The sequence below is a fragment of the Pelobates fuscus genome, chromosome 5, assembly GCF_036172605.1.
Source record: "Pelobates fuscus isolate aPelFus1 chromosome 5, aPelFus1.pri, whole genome shotgun sequence".
Classification (NCBI taxonomy): domain Eukaryota; kingdom Metazoa; phylum Chordata; class Amphibia; order Anura; family Pelobatidae; genus Pelobates; species Pelobates fuscus.
In genome coordinates this window covers 220,100,591-220,125,667 of record NC_086321.1, presented here as the reverse complement: position 1 = coordinate 220,125,667, position 25,077 = coordinate 220,100,591, and the positions used below count along the sequence as shown (strand labels likewise).

General features: G+C 41.6%; 1 protein-coding gene across 1 annotated transcript in view; it reads left to right on the top strand.

The window, feature by feature from the left end:
- The window catches only part of LOC134612182 (transmembrane channel-like protein 1), a 69,967-nt gene that overhangs the window by 30,812 nt on the left and 14,078 nt on the right, over window positions 1-25,077 (top strand). The window contains exons 8-13 of the mRNA XM_063456538.1: window positions 2,423-2,617; window positions 9,409-9,588; window positions 9,708-9,857; window positions 11,011-11,139; window positions 11,841-11,908; window positions 12,728-12,967. Coding sequence (XP_063312608.1) covers window positions 2,423-2,617; window positions 9,409-9,588; window positions 9,708-9,857; window positions 11,011-11,139; window positions 11,841-11,908; window positions 12,728-12,967 — 962 coding nt within the window. The remainder of the gene's footprint in view (window positions 1-2,422; window positions 2,618-9,408; window positions 9,589-9,707; window positions 9,858-11,010; window positions 11,140-11,840; window positions 11,909-12,727; window positions 12,968-25,077) is intronic.

Below are 25,077 nucleotides of genomic sequence, written 5' to 3'. Positions count from 1 at the left end.
TGCCAGTAATATTTGTTGGTTGTCTACACTACAGAAACTCTTTTTCTGTTTTATGCCTTTTGACATGGAAAGAGGATGAATAAACCTGCACATAATAGTCTGCAAGGGGTGAGGTAATCAATAAAAAACAGACTGCAATGTATACTTTTTTGAGCTCCTTAAAATGTGAGTGAATACTGCAATAATCACTTTCTTTGATATTAAAGGAACACTATAGGGTTAGGAACAAAACATGTATTCCTGACCCTATAGTGCCCTCTCTAAATATAGTAAAATCTTACCTTTACTTCAGTCTGCTCTTGCTGGCTCTGCCCCTCATCTGCCTGCTTGGCTGACATCATCAGAAGTCTTGATGAAAGCCAATCATAATGCTTTCCTATAGGAAAGTATTGGATTGGCTGAGCTTATCAAGGAGACAGATCAGGGGCAGAGCCAGCACAAGCGAAACACAGCCCTGGCAAATCAGCATCTCCTCATAGAGATGCATTGAATACATGCATCTCTGTGAGGAAAATTCAGTGTCACCATGCAGAGAGTGGAGACACTGAATGTCAGTACTGCACAGTGTGCAGCACTGCCACAGGAAGCACCTCTATTAGCCATATGAGGAGTGGCCAGTGGAGGTATCCCTAGGCTGTAATGTAAACACTTCCTTTTCTCTGAAATAAAACTGTGTTTACAGCATAGAGCCTGCAGGGACTGATTCTACTCACCAGAACAAATACAATAAACTGTAATTGTTCTGGTAACTATAGTGTCCCTTTAAGAAAAATTTTTCTTGTGTTTTTGTGATCTTTTTTCAGTTGCAGATTTTAGATGAAATACAAGGGGGTAGGCCAGGTAAAACATTTGTGTTGTATAATTGGCAATACCTATTTTACTTTGACTTCTATTGCCAAACAGTATTCTAAAAATAGTATACTTTTATAAATAATTATATGATTTCTATAGACTGTGCTAGTCAGTGTATTATGAAAAAGGGAGATCAAATGTTATTTCTCTACTCACAGGGTTATTTATTAAAGTGAGAATTGTCAGGAAATGAAAGTCACACTAAATTTCAAATTTAAAGCTGTAATAGCAGAACTGGAAAACAATCTCCAAGTCAGTTATGCTTCCATATAACTATGTTAGTCTTAAATTTGAAATTCACATTAAATTCCTCACATTTCTCACTATTAAACAAGAGAAAATGAGATAAATCTCAATATATCCTTCCTGGTAAAATATTTTATAAATAAATTTAATAAATAGTAAATAACCCTGTCAATGTTTTTGCCTTTGGCATTATGGAAACAACTACAATGACGGCCACAAAATAATATGTACTTGTACCCTAATACAATGCACTTTAGCATATCATTAAAAAGAAAATAGTGATTTATGATGAATAGATGCTTAGAAATAAAATATAGAAAGCTGGTACCACATTTGAGTAAGTTTCTCCCTACCTATACACACTATCATGCACAAAAAACACGGCAACTGTATGGCAAACAAATGCCAACAACAGTGAATAAATCACTTATGTGTCAATTTCCGATGGAAGAATCTGCAAGTTGGTGAAACACGTCTCGGAGGGAGAGCCCAAGGACTTTTACTGCTTTTAACTTTATTTTTTTTTTTATTGCATATTTTAATATATTCACTTTTGCACTTAACTATTTTGTCCTGTGGCATCATATACAAACTGGATCATGAATTCACGATGGGTTTGTGTTCTCCTTTATGGACACATAAGAGTTTTTACGCAGAGTCAGGTTATGAGGGGCTTTTTAAAGTAAACAATTATCTGTCTCTTGGTCTAGTTGTTTCATTTTCCGACCTACTGCACCCGATACTTCTGTATTCTTTTGTTCTTGCTTTGAGTTACTATGGTTGGAAGATTGAAGAAGGATAGTGTCATTACAGCACACATCCACATGAGCAATCTGAGCCTATCCTATAAGGATGTATCCTGTGTGAGTGTAGCCTATGTATTTGCATTGCATGCATTATCACATATGACTACACTACATTCTATTTTTTTTCTTTTTTTTTACCAATTGATACCAGATACCCACATCTGGTATCAATTGGCCTTGGTTTGCCCGACAGTTGTTGTGTTTACTGTATCATATCATAAATACACCTTCAGGACAGACTGACATTTGCACTATTTACACTATTCTCTATTTCAACTTCCATCATGGAGAGAAAAAGCAACTTTAATCTATATTTAAAATATAATTTACTGGAATTTAATTAACACAAAGCACTGATGGTATTTAATACATATCTAGAGATGATGTTATTGTCCATGTCATTCATATTTGACAGATACATTTATCTGTTAACAGATATTTTGCGATCTGAAATAGTATACACTAGAGTGCCAAAATAAAGTGATTTTTCTTGTGATTTTCTTTATTTTACAAAACAGGAGTCTATTTTAGAAGAGCAAGAAAACAGAAAAGAAGAAAACATTCACTTAGTTCGCTTTCTAAGGGTTTTTGCAAACTTCCTTGTGATGTGCACCCTGGCTGGAAGTGGCTATCTAATTTACTTTGTTGTACGTAGGTCACAGCAATTTGCCTTGGATGGTCTGGAAAACTATGGTTGGTGGGAACGTAATGAAGTTAGTACTGAATATTTTACTTACTAATATTTTGAAAAGTATGGAAAAGATTATATAAAATGTGTTAAAATAAGGAAAACATTTAAATAATTTATTAACCCCTAGAAATTCCTGGAGTTCATGTGATGTTCCTCAAGTAATTTCATATTGTGTGGTAATTTCATGTGCTTTATAGTTTGTAGAAAAAAAAAATACTTGCAAACATGTAATATGTTTAGTTGCTGTCCCAATGAAATTTATGAGAATATTTTACTGGTTACTCTAAACACCCTAAATAACCCAACTTTTTTTTTTGGAAACTGTTGTTTACAAATTTATGTTAAACTGGCTATACGGAGTAATAAATAAATTAGTCCCTTGTGATGAATGTGATCCTTCTTCTATAAACTGAAAATATTCAGGTGTCAGGGACCATTTGAAAACTCTACCTTTCTCAAAATCACATTGGAGGCACATGATATAACCATTACACAGACTTTTGCTTATTGCTTTATATGCATAATTAAAATGTAGAAGGTTGTAATCTTCGGTATATGAAAATATGACATTACAATTCTCACAAAGATTTGACCTTTGGTTTGTAAAAAACTTGAATATAGACTCAGACAAACATATTTTTTTGCTCAAATAGCTTGTCCTTCGATGGGTCCCTGCTCAGTTCTCAAGCTGGTTTTAACTCAGTTTGTGCTATTACAGAGAAAAATCGAAATCATTTACATATCAGACTAATCCCACCCTGAAGGAAGGTACAAATCCAAATTGCTAGCTGTCTCTCTCTGCACAAGAGAGACAGCAACCCTAGAGAACGGAAAACAGCCTTACTAGCTTGCCCTTTGGTAAGTCCCCGCTAAATTCTCATAGTGCTGGGTTGCTGCTTTTCTTTTGCAGAGAGAGCTTGCCAGCATTTTGGATCTGGACTGCCCTTATGGGTCTGATATGCAAAAAGTCCTCTCTGTAATGGCAAAGTGAGCAAAACCATTTTTGAGACCTGCGGGTACTAATTGAAGGGCAGGCTATCGAGATTTCTCTGAGCTTTTGCCCATTCTCTCAGTTGTCATATTTTCTGTTTTTGTTGCACAGCTCAATCCTTATTAATATCATCTTATTAGGTACTTTACATTGCACCTATATTTGGATTATTTTCTTACCAGTAGCTTTGCATTCAACAATCTTAAACAGCCACAAATTAAACAAGAGGTACAGCTTAATGGTTTTCAAAATAGTAAAGTCAATCATTGAAATATACAAGCTAGGAATATTCCTTCTACAAGAGGTTTACTCTTACTTACTTACTCTTACTTTTTTTTCCCATCTAACCCTCTGCTGGCTCTATTCTTTCTGTTTTGATGTTGTGGTACTCAATTTTTCTTCTCTTTGTTGGTCCTTCAGACTTAATAAAATTTGATGCTGCACTATGCATTACATACTGGTATGCCTGACAGTCATGATGTATTAGACAATGTGAAACAGTTCGTCTACAATACTGTTCCATGCTGTAAATACTTTTGTGGTTTTAACACACCTGAAAACCAATAAAATGCATTTATATCTTTAAGATAGATATAACATGAAAGTTTATCTGCTGCCGAACCTAAAATCTTACTACATAGTTTAACCCCTTAAGGACACATGACATGTGTGACATGTCATGATTCCCTTTTATTCCAGAAGTTTGGTCCTTAAGGGGTTAAGTCAAAATGTACATTATAAATAATAGATCGGAAGATAGGTACGGAGGTTAGTATGTAGGGTAGATAGATACATGATGGATAAATAGATAGTTAGATAGTCTCTCCAAACCCTGGTCCCTCCGCTACTCAGCAACCTGGTACGAATGCCAGAAACCACAACAACCTAATACCCATTCCACGTAATTCTCACTATAATTCCTCCTTTAAAGCTGCCCTCTGGAATGCACACTCTGTGTGCAGCACCTTTAAATCAACTTCCATCCATTACCTATTTATCTCACGCTCCCTAAACCTACTTGCACTAACAAAAACATGGTTCTCTGCCTCTGATACTGCTACCCCTGCCTCACTATCCTTTGGTGGTCTTCACTTTACCCTCAATCCAAGACAACCAGAGAATAAAGGTGGCAGTGTAGGTTTTCTCCTTTCACCCGACTGCTCCTTTAAAACTCTGCCCATCCCCCCTTCCCTCTCTTTCCCATCATTTGAAATTCATTCAATTTGCCTTTTCAAACCCTTCTCTGCTAAAATTACTGTTATCTATCGTCCCCCTGGTTACCCTCTCCTCTTCCGTGACCATTTTGCTGCCTGGCTAACCTACTTCCTCTCTTCTAATATTCTATCCTTAATGGAGACTTCAATATTCCCATTAACCCACCTTTGACCTCAGCAGCCTCTAAACTACTTTCAATTACTTGTCCCTTGGGCTATTGCAGTGGGCTAATTCTCCCACCCATGTAGCTGGCAACCTCAACCTTATTTTCTCTTATGCATCTTCAGTATCTAGTATCTGCAACACTCCATTCCCTCTCTCTGATCACCACCTTTCATCGCTCGCTCTCGATTACCCCCTCACCCAACAACCTCAGCCTAACCCCTCTCAACTCAGGAGGAACCTTAATTCTATTGACCTCCAGCAGCTGTCCCTCACTGGCCATCTCCACATATAACACTACCCTCACCTCTGCCTTAAACGCTGCAGCCCGCTCCAAACATGCACCTCAAGGAGGACACACCCCTAACCTTGGCATACTAAATCAACACGCTATCTGTAGAGTTGCTCCCGTTGAACTGAATGCTCCTCGAGGAAGTCCCGCACCCAGGCAGACTATCTTCTCTCATTAGTTCATGCTCCCGCAATCCCAGGCATCTCTTCGACACCTTTAACTCTCTTCTCCGCCCTGCTGTGGCCACCCCCAAACTAACCTTACAGCCGATAACTTTGCATGCTACTTTACCGACAAGATTGAACAGTTTAGGAAATAATTCTCCCCTCCTTGTCATTCTATTTCTGAATCACACATAGATCATGCCTTCCCTACCCTTCAGACTTTCTCCCCAGCTACTGAACAAGAGGCGACTGCGCTCCTCCTTTCCTCTCGCCCCACCACTTGCCCGCTTGATTCTGTCCCATCTCACCTCATCAGATCTCTCTCCCCTTGTCTTGTGCCTTCCCTAACACACATCTTCAACTGTTCTCTCTCTCTTCTGGCATTGTCCCTGCTGACCTTAAACATGCCACTGTAATACCTATCCTGAAAAAAACATCTCTTGACCCGTCCTCCCCCTCTAACTATCGTCCCATATCCCTGCTCCCTTTTTCCTCAAAGCTTCTGGAAAGACTTGTCTTTACTCGTGTGTCTCGCTTCCTCAATTCCAACTCTCTCCTTGACCCTCTTCAGTCTTGCTTCCGCCATCTCCACTCTACTGAGACTGCTCTTATCAAAGTTACTAATGACCTAATTGCAGCTAAATCCAAAGGCCACTATTCCATATTAATTCTTCTTGACCTTTCTGCTGCCTTTGACACCGTTGATCATGCTCTCCTCCTTCAAACTCTTCAATCACTCGGTCTCTGTGACTCTGTCCTCTCATGGTTTTCCTCTTATCTCTCCCAACGCTCATTCAGTGTCTCCTTTTCCAAGGATACCTCCTCCTCTCATCCTGTCTCGGATGGAGTTCCCCAAGGCTCTGTCCTTGGTCCCCTTCTATTTTCTCTTTATACTGCCTTTTTTGGAAAACGTATTGCCTCTTTTTGATTCCACTACCACCTGTACGCTGATGACACCCAAATATATCTCTCCTCCCCGGACCTCTCCCCTGCCATCCTGCAACATGTCACTGCTTGCCTTTCTTCCATCTCTGACTGGATGTCCTCTCGCTTTCTGAAACTCAATCTCTCTAAAACTGAACTCCTTGTCATTCCTCCTCCTAATACTGATCCTCCTCTCTCGCTCTCCCTTCAAGTCAGTAGTATCCTCATAAGTCCATCCTTGCAAGCACGCTGTTTGGGCATCATACTTGACTCTGGCCTCACATTTGAGACTCACATCCAGTTTGTTGCCAAATCCTATAGATTTAAACTTAAAAACAGCCCGCATCCGCCTCTTTCTTACAAAAGATGCTACCAAGGAGCTTTTCCATGCTCTAGTACAGGGGTAGGCAACCTACGGCACTAGTGCCATGCACGGCACTCGAGGTGTCTTTGCATGGCACTCAAGGCTGCTAGAGCCAAACAGGCTCTGGCCTATCAGGAGTCCCAGTAAAACTTCAGATATCTGCTAATCCGAAAAGGTGGTGAAGGACAATCCTCAATTTATGCATTGCAGCACATAGAGGTAGTGATCTTAGATCACTTCCTCCCAGCACTTGTGAATAGGAAGCCACACTGTAGTAGAGCAGCTCGCAGTTGCTGTTGCAGCTCCTGTCCTTGACCTGTACCTGGCCAGACTAGTCCCCACTGGAACCCAGGGAAGCCACCCACACTGCTATATATACACAGAGCTGCAGAATAACCCTCCCCTCATACAAATAATACGGACAGCCCACACACAAACATACACACAATCCACAACGAAACACCACTAACAATCCACATACATGCACACAACCCCACATGCAATACCCCAAACAGCCCCCACACATTACCAAACACACACTTTGACATATCCATCCACGCACACACAATTCCACAAGCAGCACCCATACACAGCTTACATTCATTAGTATCATACACAATACCATAAACTACTCATGAACATAAACAATATAATAGCTCATATAAGCAGGGCCTTCTTTAACGTGGGGCAAACTGGGCAGCTGCACCGTGAGCCCTGCTGGCCTCAACTATTTCTAACCCTCTGGCTGGTAATCTGCACACTAAGGAGGCCCACCGGGTGGCCCATGCACAAAGGACCACCCACTGGGCTTCTGTCAGCAGGGATCCGGCACACGCTGAGGTGCTTTAACAGCGCGAGCAGGCCCCTTGCTTTTCGGCAGCAGGCTGGGAGGAAGTGACGGCCACGCATCACTTCCTCCCACAAAGAGAGGAGCACGCAGGAAAGAAGAGTAGGCAGATTGGAGGGGGGCTGGCCAAGAGCTCTAGACCCCCAACTCCCAACTCCCAACGCCTTCAGCCACCAGCAGGAAAGGTAGGAAACTGGAGGGTGAGTTTTAAAGTGTATGTCTGTGTCAGTATGTCTGTCAGTGTGTGTGTGTCAGTATGTTTGTGTGTGTGTCATATCTGTGTGTGTCAGTATGTTTGTGTGTCAGCATGTCTGTGTGTCAGTATGTGTCAGTATGTCTTTGTGTGTGTCAGTATATCTGTGTGTGTGTGTGTCAGTATATCTGTGTCAGTATATCTGTGTGTGTGTGTGTCAGTATGTTTGTATGACAGCATGTCTGTGTGTATGTCAGTATGTCTCTGTGTGTGTCAGTATATCTGTGTGTATGTGTGTGTGTGTGCTTGCAATCACGCCAACACCACATACAAACATATTCCACAAAAACACACAAAAACTGCTTAGTGCTAAATACAGACCTGCAAACATGAGTAAATGGTAGAGCCCCAGCTGTCAATGCATTTCTGGAGTTGCACGACAGATGGGGCTCTACCTTTTTATCACCCGTGCAACAGGGAGACCGCCAAGAATTCTTGCACCTCTCTACTTTAGGTCTGCCACTGTGTTGAGGTGGAGCACGTGATTGCATGCCTGGGAGGGGGGACAAGGTCCAGGGGGCCCTAAGCAAATGCTTTGCCCAGGGTCCAGTCATTATTAAAGACAGCCCTGCATATATACGCACAAATACAACGATACAAAGCAATTACAGTACAAATAACACAAGCAGAATACGGCAGCACACACACCTCGATTTATAAAAAAAGTAGGACCGGCACGCTACGGGACATCGCAATCCTATATCGGCACAGTGCTGCTAAAAGGTTGCCTACCCCTGCTCTAGTAATTTCCCGCATGGATTATTGTAACACTCTCCTGATTGGTCTTCGCAAAAGCTATATCACCCCGCTACATTCTGTGATGAATGCCGCCACATGACTGATTTTTCTCTCTTGTCGGTCCTCTCACACCTCACCCCTCTGTCAGTCCTTACATTGGCTTCCTGTATCCTATAGGAGTCAATTCAAAGTGCTAACCCATACCTATAAAGCACTGCACAATTCTAGCCTCTCTTATATCTCTTCACAGATCCATAGGTATGCCCCTCCTCGTTCCCTCCCCTCTTCCCGTGACCACCTCCTGACTGCTGTTCATGCCTGTGCGGGCAACTCGCATTTGCAGGACTTCTCATGGGCGGCTCCCTTTCTATGGAATAGCCTGCCTACCCCCATCAGACTCTCGACTAGTCTTCAATCCTTTAAGAAGTGCCTTAAAACCCATCTCTTTATGAAAGCTTATGGCCTCCCAGAGTAACCTCTACCTTACACACCTGTCTCTTGCTCTCTCCTAAAGGGCAGCACTTTACACTCTCCTCCAGCTCTGCTTCACTCCCACCTTATTTGATTGATATTTCCAGTCCTAATGTGTTTTATACCCCACCTCCTATAGAGTGTAAGCTCGTTTGAGCAGGGTCCTCTACAACCTATTGTTCCTGTAAGTTTTCTTGTAATTGTCCTATTTATAGTTACATCCCCCCCTCTCATAATATTGTAAAGCGCTACGGAATCTGTTGGCGCTATATAAATGGCAATAATAATAATAATAATAATATTAATGAATAGATAGATAGATAGATTTAAGCCAAAGTTTTATTTACAATCCTTATATGTTTTTTTATGTGTAATATTTTTTTTTTTTAAAGGTGAACACGGTTATGTCTCTGTTAGGAATGTTTTGCCCCACAATGTTTGATGTAATTAGTGGACTGGAGAATTACCACCCAAGAATAGCACTAAGATGGCAGCTGGGACGCATATTTGCCCTGTTCCTGGGTAACTTGTACACATTCCTTATTGCCCTCATGGATGAAATTAACCTTAAGGTACAGCAAGGTTAATTATTTCATAATTCTATAAATGTATGCATGTGTTTTTCTTGTCTGGTGGAAAATATTTTATTTCTATTTTATTGATTTATTTTTTTATTGTCAAACTATTTTAGCGAGAGGAAGAGAAGGTTGTGCAATATAATATGACACTGTGGGAAGCCAGCTTATACAATGCATCATATTCAGAAAATTCTACAGGGCGCCCTTTTGTTGATCCGTCAGACGTTCCTAGAGGGCCATGCTGGGAGACAATGGTGGGGCAGGTTAGTGAATTTGTAGAACCAAGACATAATTAACTTACTGAAAATACATGTTGAATTCCAGGACAAAACACAAATGATATAAACAATCCCTGAATACATATTAAAACAAAGTAAAGCTATAAAGTTACATTGGATAACTTTTGAAATATACTGCTATATGACTGATTCCTGAACCTATCAGAATATCTTAAAAGGACACTATAGTCACCAAAACAATTTTAGGTTTATGAAGCCGTTTTGGTGTATAGATCATGCTCCTGTAGTGCTACTGCTCAATTCCCTGCCATTTAGGAGGTATATCACTTTTGTTTCTGTTTATGCAACCCTAGCCACACCTCACTTGGCTGTGACTGACACAGCCTGCATGAAAACAAAATGGTTTCATTTTCAATCAGATGTTAACTTACTTTAAAAGTTTTTACCTCCTGCACTGTAAATTAAACTTTAATTACATACAGAAGGCCCCAGCAGGATTTAAAAAACAGTTAACAGATCAGGAGATAACAAATTCTAAATTAAACACAATTTGCAATAAACTAAGTGTAAACATGAGATGACTCTTTACAGGGAGTATTTAGGAAGGATGTGCAAATCACATGCAGGCAGATGTGACAAGGGATATATAAACAAAGTGATTTAACTTCTAAATGGCAGTGAATTGAGCAGTGAGACTGCAGGGGAATGATCTATACACTAAAACTGCTTCATTAAACTAAAGTTGTTTTGGTGACAATAGTGTCCCTTAAATATATATTTAATATATCTAGTTTTCTATTTTTAATCCTTAGTAAGAAAACTAATTGCGTACATAATAATAAATAGCACACAATAAGCCATACTGCATCTAGCTCCTCTTCTTTAACTGTCATAACCTTACCTTATCTACGATCAAATTTGGTGGCATATGAAATTATTCTGCTTTCGAAAACATGATAAATCACAGCACTTGCATTGTAGAGGACTATTTAACTTGCTTCTATGTATCACTTCAAATAGCTGCAAATTCCCTGGAGAGAATCGCATTTATAAACTTTTTAACCCCTTAAGGAAATATTCCGTCATGATTCCCTTTTATTTCTGAAGTTGTGTCCGTAAGGGGTTAACTAAGATGTATATTTATGGGAAGTTAATTACTTTTTTCCTATATTTACAGGAGTTTGTTCGCCTCACTGTTTCTGATATTATGACCACTTACATTACTATTCTTACTGGAGACTTCTTGCAAGCAGTATTTGTTCGATTTTTTAACTACTGTTGGTGTTGGGATTTGGAATATGGATGGGTAAGTGATTTTTCTGTGTGTTAAACTAACATCTCTGTGTGTTTCTTTGTTTACCTTCGGATGATTATACAATATTAAAAAATATATATTTCCCCTGGAGCAATGTAATGTTGCATATTTTATTCTTAACAATTTCAATGCTTTGCCCAGCACTAACAACCTATTAATGAAATCTAAAGTTGGATAATGCTTCACTGGAAAATGCTCAAGTGAAACTGCATCTTCTGAGTGATAGCAGAGGGGCTGTGTTATAGTTAACAGAGGCTTCCAGGTTTTCACAAAGAGGTATGACAGAGTTGTTATGGAAGCAGGAATGCCCTGGCACAACCCCAAGTAAGTAATCAAACCATTTTAGTACAGTTTGACAACTAGTGTCCTACTAGGCTATTTTGGTCTCAGCCCCTGTTTCCATATTTCTCCTCCAGGAGAATCGAGGTCTCCTCCAGGAGAATCCAGGCATCTAGTATCTGCTACAGAAAAACACCTGATAAGTTGTCAAACTGTGTTAAAATGGTTTGACTACATACAACGGGATGTTGTCAGGTTATCCCTGGCACCATATCAAGTACAATGGGCTGTAGTGGTTATGGTGCTTTGAGTATTCCTTTAAAAGTCTTCTTCTCATGAAATCCCACCATCTCATAATTTACACTTTCAACATGTAATGGGCTTTAATTCTTCTTCTTTTTTTTTTTTTTCAGCCATCATATTGCGAATTTGATATCAGTGGTAATGTTCTGGGATTAATTTTTAACCAAGGGATGATATGGTATGTAAAAATGAGCATGTACAATCGAAATGTAGACAAAATGTTTTTGCAACATAAGTTGATGCTTAATAAAACATAGCACATCTTTTAATTTTAGTTGTGTATTGCTGGGATGTCTTTTTAGAAAGTTCCATTTTAAAATAATTTCATCTCTTTATATAGAAAAAACACCATAATTATCTGACAAAAAACATTCCACAACACTTTCACTATATAAAGAATGGTAGTGACTTGGAAATGGAATTGCAAACTTTATGTAAAATCTCCATCTCAGACACAACTTGGCTATGCTAGTCTAAATTTTGTAAATCATTATCAATTCCTACCATTCATATTTAGTAAATAAACCTCATTGGGTTGTTCTTCAGCCAATGAGAACACATGCAATGCAATAAAATATATGCTATGCAATATAAAAAGCACTTTTAAGCCACTGGTAATATGTAATGGGAGACAATGAAATAGGCATAGGGATATCAAATAACTAGTGTGATCTTAATTTATTAATTCATATTTTAATTTATCTTGATTATCATAATGTATTTATTAATATTTTATATTTATCCAGTTAGTTTGAGACGTATCTTGTTATCATGTATTTATTATGTACATGAATACAAGGAGAGGTTTGGAATGGGGAAAACTGTCTAAAGTGGCCAAAGAGACAAACAGATCTGAAATGGGTAAAGATCAGGAAAGTTGGCAGAATCAGGGAAGGACAAGTGTTGCAAGAGTTGCAAGAGTGTTTCTGGAATAAATATACACAGAATATGAGTGTATGTTTATACATTTTAACCTTTCTCTCTATTTTTTTTATAGGATGGGATCATTTTATGCTCCATGCCTACCAGCTATCAATGTATTTCGTCTTCATACTTCCATGTACTTACAGTGTTGGGCAGTTATGTGTTGCAATGTTCCCCATGCAAGAGTATTTAAAGCCTCCAGATCCAATAACTTCTATATGGCCATGTTACTCTTTATACTCTTCTTAGCTATGTTACCAGTTATCTACACCATAGTATCAATCCCACCATCCTTCGACTGTGGACCTTTCAGGTAGTTATGTTTACATTACCTTTTTAAAATGTTGGGTACATGCTTGCCTTACTCCTATCACTGCTTTCTTAACTATCTTGAACACAGGTGACAGGTGACAGTGCCACAGGATAAAATATGGTAGCACAGTATGATAAATAAGTACCCATGGCTTCCAACAGCCCCGCATCTGGCACGACTGGGTTAGTCCCCTGGTTTCCTGCACTAGGGACCACCAAATAATTGTCATAACTAACACATCATAAAAGAAACACTCCACGCACCACCACCACTACATGGTGCAGTAGTGGTTCTATTACCAGTAGTTCCCTTAGCTTCCCAATGTAAGTAGTCAAACTGGTTGCTATCACTTTAACATCTAAACTGGGATCTATTGGCACCAATCACTTCCATAACTTAGAGCTAGAAGCACCTGCAGCTATACAAACCTGCTAGAGCTTAGAGTGCTTCTATAAAAGCATTCTCAATGTCTAGATTGTCTCGGTATATTGAGGCTTACCCAGGTTCATACATACTACTTGTATCAAAATGACTACAGTTGTTCACAGAACACCACACAAGAAATACAAACTACAATCCATAAAAGGGGGTATATAAGGCAAACATTTTTGTTTCTTCTTACTAGTATTGGATTAGAAATAAGGCAATATCATACTCTTGGAATGTTACTAAATTCATGTGGGTGACTGTATGATACCTATATTAAAACTCACCCAAAACTCAAAGGCTTTATGTGTCCTTTAAAAAGAATGTACATTATAAATGGGGGCACTTAATGAAAACGTGTGAAATTGCAATGCAACCAAGAGCAAAAATGCTTTCATCATTCATACATCAAAACTCTGAAAAAAAACACCCTATGAAGAGGTTAATTACATGATTTTGCTATTTCATGACGAAAAGTCATGATTTTATGAAAGACACACAGGCGAGTATTGCTTAATACAACAGTAAGAAAAAAATGGTAACCATAGTGATAGGCCACACCCATACCAAGTCACAGTATAATAGTCAGCACATCCCCACACATTTCCTCTTTCTTTGGAGATGCGAGACAATAACAACAAAACAGGAACGCTGAAACAGTCCAAACCAAATAGAACAGGTGATCCGAAATCCAGCCGGACTCCGATCAGGAACCATAACGAAACTGGGACTGATCCATCAGATAACAAGATTCCAACAGTGAGGGGCCCATCACAGCATTGTCCATAAACTTCCTGGCCACTTAGTGAAGCCGAGAGAGAAGTGCTGAAGTGCTGAAGACCCTTGATCAACAAGGAATCAACCTGTGAAAACACAAAAGACAGGATTCGAACGGTTAAATCGGTATTTGAACCAAAGTGCGCATGCCAAGACATAATTGTATAACTAGACAGAAGCAACACAGTGTGCATAATTCATCATAGGCATTTCGAATAATCACGTAGCATAAACAGGTTAATAAATGGTTGAAACTATACAAAACCCAGAGTGCATAATGAATACCTACCAACCCTGGCAAACCTGCAGGAGAGAATAAACAACCGGGAGGGGTAAATCAGTAAAATAACTATGAAGGGTGGGACAATACTCGCCTCCGTGTCTTTCATAAAATCATGACTTTTTGTCATGAAATAGCAAAATCATGTAATTTTATGTCAAGACACGGAGGCTCATATTGCAAGTTTAAAGCTGATCAATAACTGGAGAAAAAACATGAGGCAAAGGTCGAAAGTAAAATTCACGAAAAGTGGATTTGCGGGACCAGTCGGACATTCTCATCAGGTCTTCCAGACGTGCACCTGAATTCACCATGGACGTGGCCGATGCCCCTCGGGCTGAGTGGGCACCAAAGATGGACGTATCCACGCCGGCCAGAGACATCACCAATTTCACCCATCGAGCCAATGTAGTACTGGACACAAGGGAGAAGGGGTGACGAAGCGAGAGAAACAGCTGGGGAGACGATGTAGCTCGATGTTAGCTTGTTCGAAGGTCATATTCCCGTAGGCAGGCCACCGGACATAGGGCTGGAGTACCAGGGAAGCTTGGATAAGAAACCGATCGAATAGCGGTCTTGGTACGTCTGGAGATATTAAACGCCACCCCGTTCGGAGTGAAAGACACAGCATCATAGTCCAGGGCACGAACATCCGATACTCATTTGCATGAAATGAGACAGAACAGGGAGACCAACTTGGCTGACAGCTGTCGCAGGGAGAGCTCTGCATTAGGCGGCCAGGGGGAGAACAGCGACAAAATGCAGGAGACGTCCCAAGTAGATGAGTAACGAGGTCTAGAGGGATGCGACAGGCATGAGCCCCTAAGTAAGCAGCACACTAATGGATGTTGGCCTGCTGGGCAGTCGTCAAACCCTTGGTGAGCCGAGGAGATGGCCGATCTGCATGAATTAATCGTGCGATATGCCTGACCAGCTTCAAACAACGAAGTCAGGAATAGGAGGATCGCAGTCACAGGTGCTGAAATGGGATCCAAGTTCCCAGCCAGGCACCAGCCAGTCCAAGCTCTCCAAGCTGTCTAGTCCCGGGAGCCCATGCGTCAGCCAGGAAGCGTCGAGTTGCGTCCAAAAACCCCTTGGATTTCCCGGGGACTCCCGAAATCCTCCACGCGAGCAGTAGTAACGACCCGTCCACAAGGAGGGGATGCTGGAGGCCCGATGGAGGAGGGAGATCATGTCCGCACAGGACGCCCCCCCGCAAAGGTGTGCGATCTTCAGGCGCTGGAGGGCATGCTAATGAAGTGGGGCTGGGAACACCACTTGGATTGATGCTGCCAGAAGGCCAATAAGCCGTGCCAGGTGGCGTAGAGATAGCTGGGTGCATGTTAAAGCGCGGCGCAGCTCCTTGCGGATTGTCCGTATCTTGGAAGCAGGGAGGCTCAGTGACTCCGCTTCGGAATCTACCGTTAAGCATAGGAACTCCATGCGATGTGAAGGAGACAGGCCGAATTTTTCCCAGTTGAGGAGAAAACCCAGGTGGGAGAGGAGGTCCATTGTCCATTGAAGATGTTTCCGAAGGACTGAACGATCCTGTGCCATGATGAGGATGTACTCCAAATAGACGATTAGCCAGACTCCCCGACTGCGCAGCCAAGCCATGGCGGGGCACATCAGTTTCGTGAAGCACCAAGGCGCTGACGACAGTTCAAAGGGGAGGCACGAGAAGCGCCAGGTGTCTCCTTTCCAGAGTAAACGTAACAGGTCCCTGGAAGACTCGGCCACTGGGACCATCTGGTAGGCATCCTTCAAGTCCAACTTTGCCATCCAGTCTCCCTGAAGGAGTAAATCTCGCAGGAGGTGGATGCCCTCCATTTTGAAGTGACGATAGCGCACCAGGGCATTTAGGGCACGGAGGTTGAAAGTGGGCGCATTTGTCCGCCTTTCTTTTCCACTAGGAAAATATTGCTGATCACCCCTATGAAGGACACCGGGACCAGCTCTATCACCCCTTTTGCATGGAGGGCCGTTAGTTCTGCGTCTATCAAGGCGCAGTCGGTTGTAGAAAGCAAAATAGGGTGAGGCGGGGGAACGTGACATGGATTATCGACCAGTTCGATGTGAAACCCCTGAACTGTGGTCAGAACCCAGACATCTGAGGTGATGGTTGACCAGGTGTGGAAAAAATTACGGAGTCTTCCCCCTACACCCATATTGGAAGAAACATGAGGTAGATGTAAGCTTACCGTAAGGGCGTCTGGAACCGGGGTTCCCTCTGAAGCCTCTAGAACGCCATGGTCTTCCATGAGAGGGGAAGAAAGGAGACTGCTGTCTCGTCTCCTGGTAGGGTGTTCTCTGAGTGTAGGAGCCTCGTCCCAAACCACGGGCATGGTAATTGGAGTGGCTGGACAGACGACACCTGAATCTGCCGGCCCTGGTAGAGACCCGCCCCTGAAACACCATCTTCATGGAGGATTGGGCCTTATCTAGGGCTGTGAATGCACCCACAAAGCGTCCCAGGTCCTTAATTCAGGAGTCCCCAAATAAGAGGCCCTTGGCGTCCTTGCCTGCCTCTGTGAGGGCGAGGTTGGCCAGTTTGGGTTCAATCTTGAACAGAATGACTTTACGCCTTTCAATGGACAGGGAGGCGTTTACGCTGCCCGCAATGCAGATAGCCCTCTGCACCCAAACACGGAGTTCCTCCCAGTCAACCTGCCGGTTCTCGGCTCTGGCGATTTCAGCCAGATCAAACAGTTTGACCAAAGGCCAAATATGTTGAAATGTTTATCTTGGCACAATTTAAGTGCTGAATCTAGACCCTTGCGGGGATTCCAACCCATTTTGGAGAGTAATTGGGTCATCTTAGGGTCCACTACAGGGGTCTCACAGACTTTGCTAGGTACCAATGGTCTTGGGCATTCTGCCCTAAGTTTATTACGCGCCGCCTTACTGAGGGGGCGTCGTACCCAGTTTTCAAGGTACCGTGCCACATGGTCCACCGGGAGCCATTCCGCCAACCTCGGATGATGGAGAGCATCCAGGTCAAACATGGGTTCCCCAGACGGATCCATGAGGGTGGAGCCCGCAGTAGCGGGGGAGTCGCTCCTAGGGCAACTCGCAACCACCGCAGAGTGAGCAGGGCAAAAAGGGTCAGACTTCTGCCCACAAAATTCATCATCAGAGTCATCCACAGACTCAGCGTCAGCCTCCTCACTAGACCTGATTTCTGAGTCGGAGTCGCTCTCTTTTTGTGCTCTAGCACATTTCCACTGCCGCGCCCCTTCTGCCTGGCGTGAAAAAAGGCTCTCTTAAGTGACATAGGCACGCTGTCATGGGTGGCTATAGTCACACCAGTCAGGTTGGTTCTGGAGGCAGGGAGATTTGAGTGCCTGGATTTGGCAGTAGCCTTTTTTGGTGCCTCCCCTATAGGGTCACTAGCCGGGCGCGCTAAGCGTGTTGGCGTGGCCGAACCTTCTGCGGCCAAAGGGCGTGCAAGTAAGGCCTGTGATATGGTCTGGGAGAGGACAGAGGACATGGAGCCCATAGCAGCCATAATGGCGTCAGAGACTGAGCGCTGTAGCGCCAGGGACTGGGTCTCATCAGACAGGGGCCTAGGGTCCCCAACAGAAGAGAAGCAGAATTGGAAGATGGGTTATCCAAAACCTGGGGCATGTCCATCTCCCTAGGGGAGGAGGGGTTGGCAGGCACTTTAGATCTGGGCATGGTAGTGCAGTAATATATTTCCCAACAAAACTTTAACAACAATATAATCAGTATGGGATAAAGCTAAACCAGAGCAGAGGAGACTAGCAGGAGTTAATCACCCCAAACTAGTATAACCTAAGAGGGTATAGATAGGGAGCTCACCAGGGTCCAGACCGGCAGATAGTAAGAGAACACACACAAAGTCAGAGAGACAGGAAGTCAGGAAATGGCCGCCGGCAATCTCGCGAGATTCGCGGCCAAAATACAGTCAATTCATCAAGTTAAAGAGCTGAACGTTCTGCAAAAAAGAGACAAATTCAATGGGATAAATAGATTAAAGTAATGAATATGAAACAGGCGAATGCACTGAACGTTCGAATGAAAAATAGCCGAACGCGGCAAAACAGATGAATGAAGCTAAGTGTTAGAAAAACTAACGAACGGCATGTGTTCATGAAGAATTTACCGAACTAGTTAGAATTCTTTCACGAAAACAGCCGAACAGGATGGAAAACAGGCGCAAAATGGCGCCAAATAAACGGAGAGAAGAAGAAATTGGAGCCAAAGGGTAGTGAGGAAAGATATAAAGAGATAAGTTAGTAATCAGAAGAAGCAAGTGAGCATGGATAACACACAGAATAAAACATAGGGAAGTTCTGGAACCCTGGGCTCAAAGGTAACCAACATAATATATAGTATAAACAAGCATGTAATAAAACACAGAAAAAAATCCTTAATAACTGGATAAATGAAAGCAGACAGGAATTATCAACAAAAGGAGTAATAGAAGTTCAAATAACAATAAATAACTCATATAAATAACCAGAAATCAATAAGAGAATAGTAGTATAGTATGAGAGAAATTTTGTCATGTACTTATCTTTGGTTGGAGCAGCAAAGAAAGAGGAAATGTGTGGGGATGTGCTGACTATTATACTGGGACTTGGTATGGGTGTGGCCTATCACTATGGTTACCATTTTTTCTTACTGTTGTATTCTTTGCTGCTATTGGTGGAAACATGTGAAACATGGAAACAGAGGCTGATACAGATCTACAGCATAGTAACTCTAAGCAACCAAAGTAAATATATGGCATTAAGTTTTCTATTTGATAGACCCAACCCACTAGACATGGGTAAGGGCAAGTACATGGTCAGTGATCTATCCCACCTGTTATGTTACAGGGCCCATCCTCATGGCATACGACTTTTCTAGCAACTGGGCAGCAATGGCTTTTACAGATAATCATACTCACTTATTTAGTAGATATCCCTCCACCCACGACATGGCAGGTGGGGTCATAAGGCAGTTTAAAAAGCTCCCTTATAGTAATATAGGAATCATATTTTTCCCCATATGCATATTTTTATCCTTAATAGGCATTTTTTTAAACTTTTTAATGTGGCAGCTAATTAACAAGTACTGGTTAGCAGCTAATTAGCAAGTACTGGCTAACCCTTGCATAACTGAGAGGTTTTTTTTTTTTAAATCTATCTACACTAGCAACCAGTGGGCAAACAGTTTGGATTTGTAACATCTTTATGTCCAGCTGAAATCCAGACCAAATTCAGGGTTGTTTGGATCCTGCTATGCATAATCTCTACAATTATAAATATTGTCAAGAATGTCTGGATTTTGCAGCCCAAATGCATAAACTAGTGGTTTTGCTCCAGTTGGTGAATAATCAACAGTGAATAATGACACAATGACATATCCTAACACCATTAAAGGGACACTCCAGGCACCCAGACCACTTCTGCCCATTGGAGTGGTCTGAGTGCCAACTCCCACTACTTCTCCCACTACTGCAAGTGTAATTATTGCAGTTTTATATAAACTGCAATAATTACCTTGCAGGGTTAACTCCACCTCTAGTGGCTGTCTACTAGACAGCCACTAGAGGGCACTTCCTGCTTCATAGCACAGGTTTTCTGTGCTAGAGCGTCGCTGGACGTCCTCACGCTGTGTGAGGACCTCCAGCGTCTCTCATTTCCCATAGGAAAGCATTGAAATTATTTTTCAATGCTTTCCTATGGGGAGACGTAATGCGCATGTGCGGCATTGCCGCGCATGCGCATTAGGTCTCCTCGGCCAGTGGGCGGGATCAGTCTCGCCCACCGGCCGACGCAATACAGAGGAGGAGCGGTGCGGAGAAGGAAACTGCGGCGAGGGACATCGCCGCTGCCTCAGGTAAGTGACTGAAGGGGTTTTCACCCCTTCAGTAACTGGGGATTGGGGGGTGGGAGGGAGAGGCACCCTCCAGTGCCAGGAAAACGGTTCGTTTTCCTGGCACTGAAGTTTCCCTTTAAGAGTTTCAATGTATAAATGTTTATAACAACATTACTCGAGCAATTATAGTTATGGCAGTCACAGTGTAAAACAAGAGAAAATTATTACATTTAAGATTTTAATTGCAACAGTAAATGTTAACTGAAGTAATTTGTCAAATAGTGAACTGAAGGTTGCATTTACATATAATGGCTCTAGTTACTAAACTAGGAATTGAGTAGAGTAAAATAATACAGTTTAAAGGGGCATTCTAAGCACAAAACAGCTTAAGCTTAGTGGAGTAGGTTTGGTGTTTAGATCATGTCCCCACAGTCTCACAGATTAATTATTTGTCATTAACGAGTTAAATCACATTGTTTATGCCCTAACCACACTTCCCATGCCTGAGACTTACACAGCCTCCCTACACACTTCCTGTAAAGAGAAATCTAATTGTTATCCTTACTTTGTTACAAACTGTGTTGAATTAAAGGGACACTATAGTCACCAGAACAACTACAGCTTATTAAATTTGTTCTGGTGAGTAGAATCATTACCTTCAGGCTTTTTGCTGTAAACACTGTCTTTTCAGAGAAAATGCAGTGTTTACATTACAGCCTAGTGATAACTTCACTGGCCACTCCTCAGATAGCTGTTAGAGATCCTTCCTGGGTCATGGCTGCCTAAAATGCATGCAGACACTGAACTTTCCTCATAGAGATTCATTGATTCAATCCATCTGTATGAGGAGATGCTGATTGGCCAGGGCTGTGTTTGAATTGTGCTGGCTCTGCGCATGACCTGCTTCCTTGTCAGTCTCGGCCAATCCTATGGAGAAGCACTGTGATTGGATCAGGCTACCACTTCTGATGATGTCAGCAGACTGCTTGTTTTTATTTAGGCAAACAGCATGCAGAGTTACAGTTTCTGGCTTGAATACAGTAAGACTTTTACTATATTTAGGGAGGCATGAGGGGCCCAGGGGGGGCTAGATGGTGGTTGTAACCCTATAGGGTCAGGAATAAATGTTTGTGTTCCTGACCCTATAGTGATCCTGTAATAATTTCTTATCTCCTGCTCTGTTAATAGCCAGCTAGAGTGGTTAGAAGCCTTATGTGTCTGTTTAAACTTCAATTAACAGGAGGTAAGGCCTTATAAAATAAATACACTGTGCTGTAACAACTCATTGTGTGAGTCACAGCCAAGGGAGGTGTGGCTATGGTCTATACAGTAAATTATATGCTATATACACTAAATTCAATTAAGATAAATATCTTTGAGTGTAGAGTATCACTTTAAGTCAAAATAGCCAAATAGAAAAAAATATGCAAGATACTTTTCCAGCTCAGTTATTTTGGTCTAAAATGTGCAATTCACTTGTCATTGCTCCACAGCTGCTAAATTACTCAATAAAACCACAGTTTCTAAATCAAATTATTTGTATAAATTCTTCAAATATATTTTCTAGTTTAAAATCTAACCTTACTGGAGTTTCACCCAGCAGATACACTGATAAGCCACATTATTAAAACCATTTCCCTAATATCATGTAGATCCCCATCATGATATCAAACCAGCTTTGATATGTCATGGCATGGACTCCACAAGACCTCTCAATTTGTCCTGTGGTATCTGGCCCCAAGACAGCAGAAGCAGATCCTGTAAGTCCTGCAAGTTGGAGGAGGAGCATCCATGGATCAGATTTGTTGTTTAATCACATCTCACAGATGCTCAATCGGTTTGAGATTTGTTGAATTTGGAGGCCATGGTGTGGTAAGGTGCATTATCCTGCTAAAAGATGCCACTGCCATCAGGGAACACCATTGTCATGAAAGGGTATACATGGTTTGCAACAATCTCTAGGTAGGTGGTACATGTCAAAGTAATATCCACATGAATTCCATGACCTAAGGTTTCCAGGCAGAACATTGCCCAGAGGATAAGACTGGTTCTGCCGGCCAGCCTGCCTGCCTTCTCCATCCTGCTACCATCTCATCCTCTGGGAAACGATGCATACGCACCGAGCCATCCATTTGATTTAAAAGAAAATATGATACATCAGACCAGGAAACCTTTTTTTAACTGTTCCATGTTCCAGTTCTGATGGATGCTCATGTCCCAATTGAAGGCACTTTTGGCTGTGGACAGTGGTCATCATGGATACTCTGAACAGTCTATGGCTACGCAACCCTATGCACTATGTGTTCTGACACTTTTCTGTCATGCCCAGCGTTACGTTTTTCAGCAATTTGATCTAAAATTTGTTCTGTGTTATTGGACCAGATGGGCTAGCCTTCACTACCCACATGCATAAATGAGTCTTGGGCATCCATAACCCTTACGCCAGTACTCCAGTTGCTCTTCCTTGGATCACCTTTGGAAGGTATTAACCACTGCATACCAGGAATACCCCGCAATTTTGAAGTTGCTCTGACCTAGTTGTCTAGCAATCACTATTTGACTCTAATCAAAGTCACTCAGATGTTTTCTCTTACCTATTTGTTTTGCCTTCCAACACATGGAATTCAAGAAATTACTGTTTATTTGCTGCATATTATATCCCACCCCTTGAGAGGGGCCATTGTTACAATATAATTCATGTTATTTACTTCACCTGTCAGTTGTTTTAGTATTATGGCTCATCAATGTATGCTTTGTAATCGTACTAAACTTCCCATCTCCAATTACAACATTGTCCAGCACTTAAAAACAGAAAAATGAGTAAGCGCTGGATAACACAGGAGGCAGCAACTCTATAAGGGAATCCCTCAAAGACCCTTAAAGGTAACACAATAAAGACAAATAGAAATAAGAGCTGCGCCTAATAAAAATAAATAAAATAATGAACAGATAGTCCAAATATAAAAATGAAAATAGAAAATAGAAAGTCTTATCTAAATCGATCTGATGTGGTCGTCTGGTACATCAATGTTCAGTCCGCAATATTTATCCTTGTTTGGTTCTTCCTTATGGATCCACTCATATGTAAGAGACAAAGGGTATATAAAGGAAGCCAGATAGTGTAGTATTGTTAAAAATAAAGGGAATAAAATGGATAAAACTCTTGAATGCAAACTCACATTTGAAAGAGCAAAAGCCTGCTCTGGTGTAGAGGGCATGCAGCGGTTTGGATCCCCGCTTATGGGATATGCAGTAGGTGTCCTCCGTCTTTAGTGTGTTTTCTTCGTCCTTTGTATGGCAAACACTCGGGTAGAGAGAGACAACCAATAGTGTACACTAGGATTTCAAGAAAGCTGAGGGTCTACTAATACTCCATCTCCACTTCTTGATCAAAACAGTATCACTTCCTCAAACTCAAATTGTTCCCTCCGCTCACACAGCCAGCTCTGCACGGCGCACACTGAGTGACGTCACTCAGTGTGCGCCGTGCAGAGCTGGCTGTGTGAGCGGAGGGAACAATTTGAGTTTGAGGAAGTGATACTGTTTTGATCAAGAAGTGGAGATGGAGTATTAGTAGACCCTCAGCTTTCTTGAAATCCTAGTGTACACTATTGGTTGTCTCTCTCTACCCGAGTGTTTGCCATACAAAGGACCTCGAAAACACACTAAAGACGGAGGACACCTACTGCATATCCCATAAGCGGGGATCCAAACCGCTGCACGCCCTATACACCAGAGCAGGCTTTTGCTCTTTCAAATGTGAGTTTGCATTCAAGAGTTTTATCCATTTTATTCCCTTTATTTTTAACAATACTACACTATCTGGCTTCCTTTATATACCCTTTGTCTCTTACATATGAGTGGATCCATAAGGAAGAACCAAACAAGGATAAATATTGCGGACTGAACATTGATGTACCAGACGACCACATCAGATCGATTTAGATAAGACTTTCTATTTTCTATTTTAATTTTTATATTTGGACTATCTGTTCATTATTTTATTTATTTTTATTAGGCGCAGCTCTTATTTCTATTTGTCTTTATTGTCCAGCACTTACTGACTGCTGCCAAGTCCCTGATCTTTGCATTATGGACGCAATCAGGTGGACCCTCTTACTGGAATTGTTTAGGCCAAGTAGAAGTAATTCACCAGATGCAAGAGCAAATTGTTGTCTGAAGTACAGGAGGTCCTTAAGGTGTGGAGAACCTTGCTGTTCTTCCTAAATACTAGTCCATAATCACACTGTCTCTGTAGGCCCATGTTGCCTACAGAGACAGTGTGATTATGGACTAGTATTTAGGAAGAACAGCCAGGGTCCGTATGGCTCAGCTTATCCCCTCTTTTTTTTCCTTTCTGTTTCCACTCTCTCTTCTGATTACACTGTACATTTACTGTTTTACTCTGCTACTAGCTTGCCCTGCGGTGTCTTCAAACTCCACAGAAAATGATAATGCCAACGCGTTTCTCCTGTATTCTTTAAATATGGGTACTATTCTATTTTCATTTGTACTGTTTGTTCTTGCCTTACAACTGCCTCTGGTACACTCTGGTGTTACATTTCTGATGCTCCTACACTACAAATATCCTTCTACCAAATAATATTGCCAACCAATATAAGGTCAGAGAACAAATTCCTATTTATTTGTAGTTTGCCTAACAAAACTTGTTCAGTATATTATTGGTATAGATTTATATTGCATAATACTATCTGTTGATACAGCTTTCTCTGTTTACTGCAGTGTTCATTCTGTTTATACAAGTCTTTAAATATATAACTGCATTTTTCCTATTTAG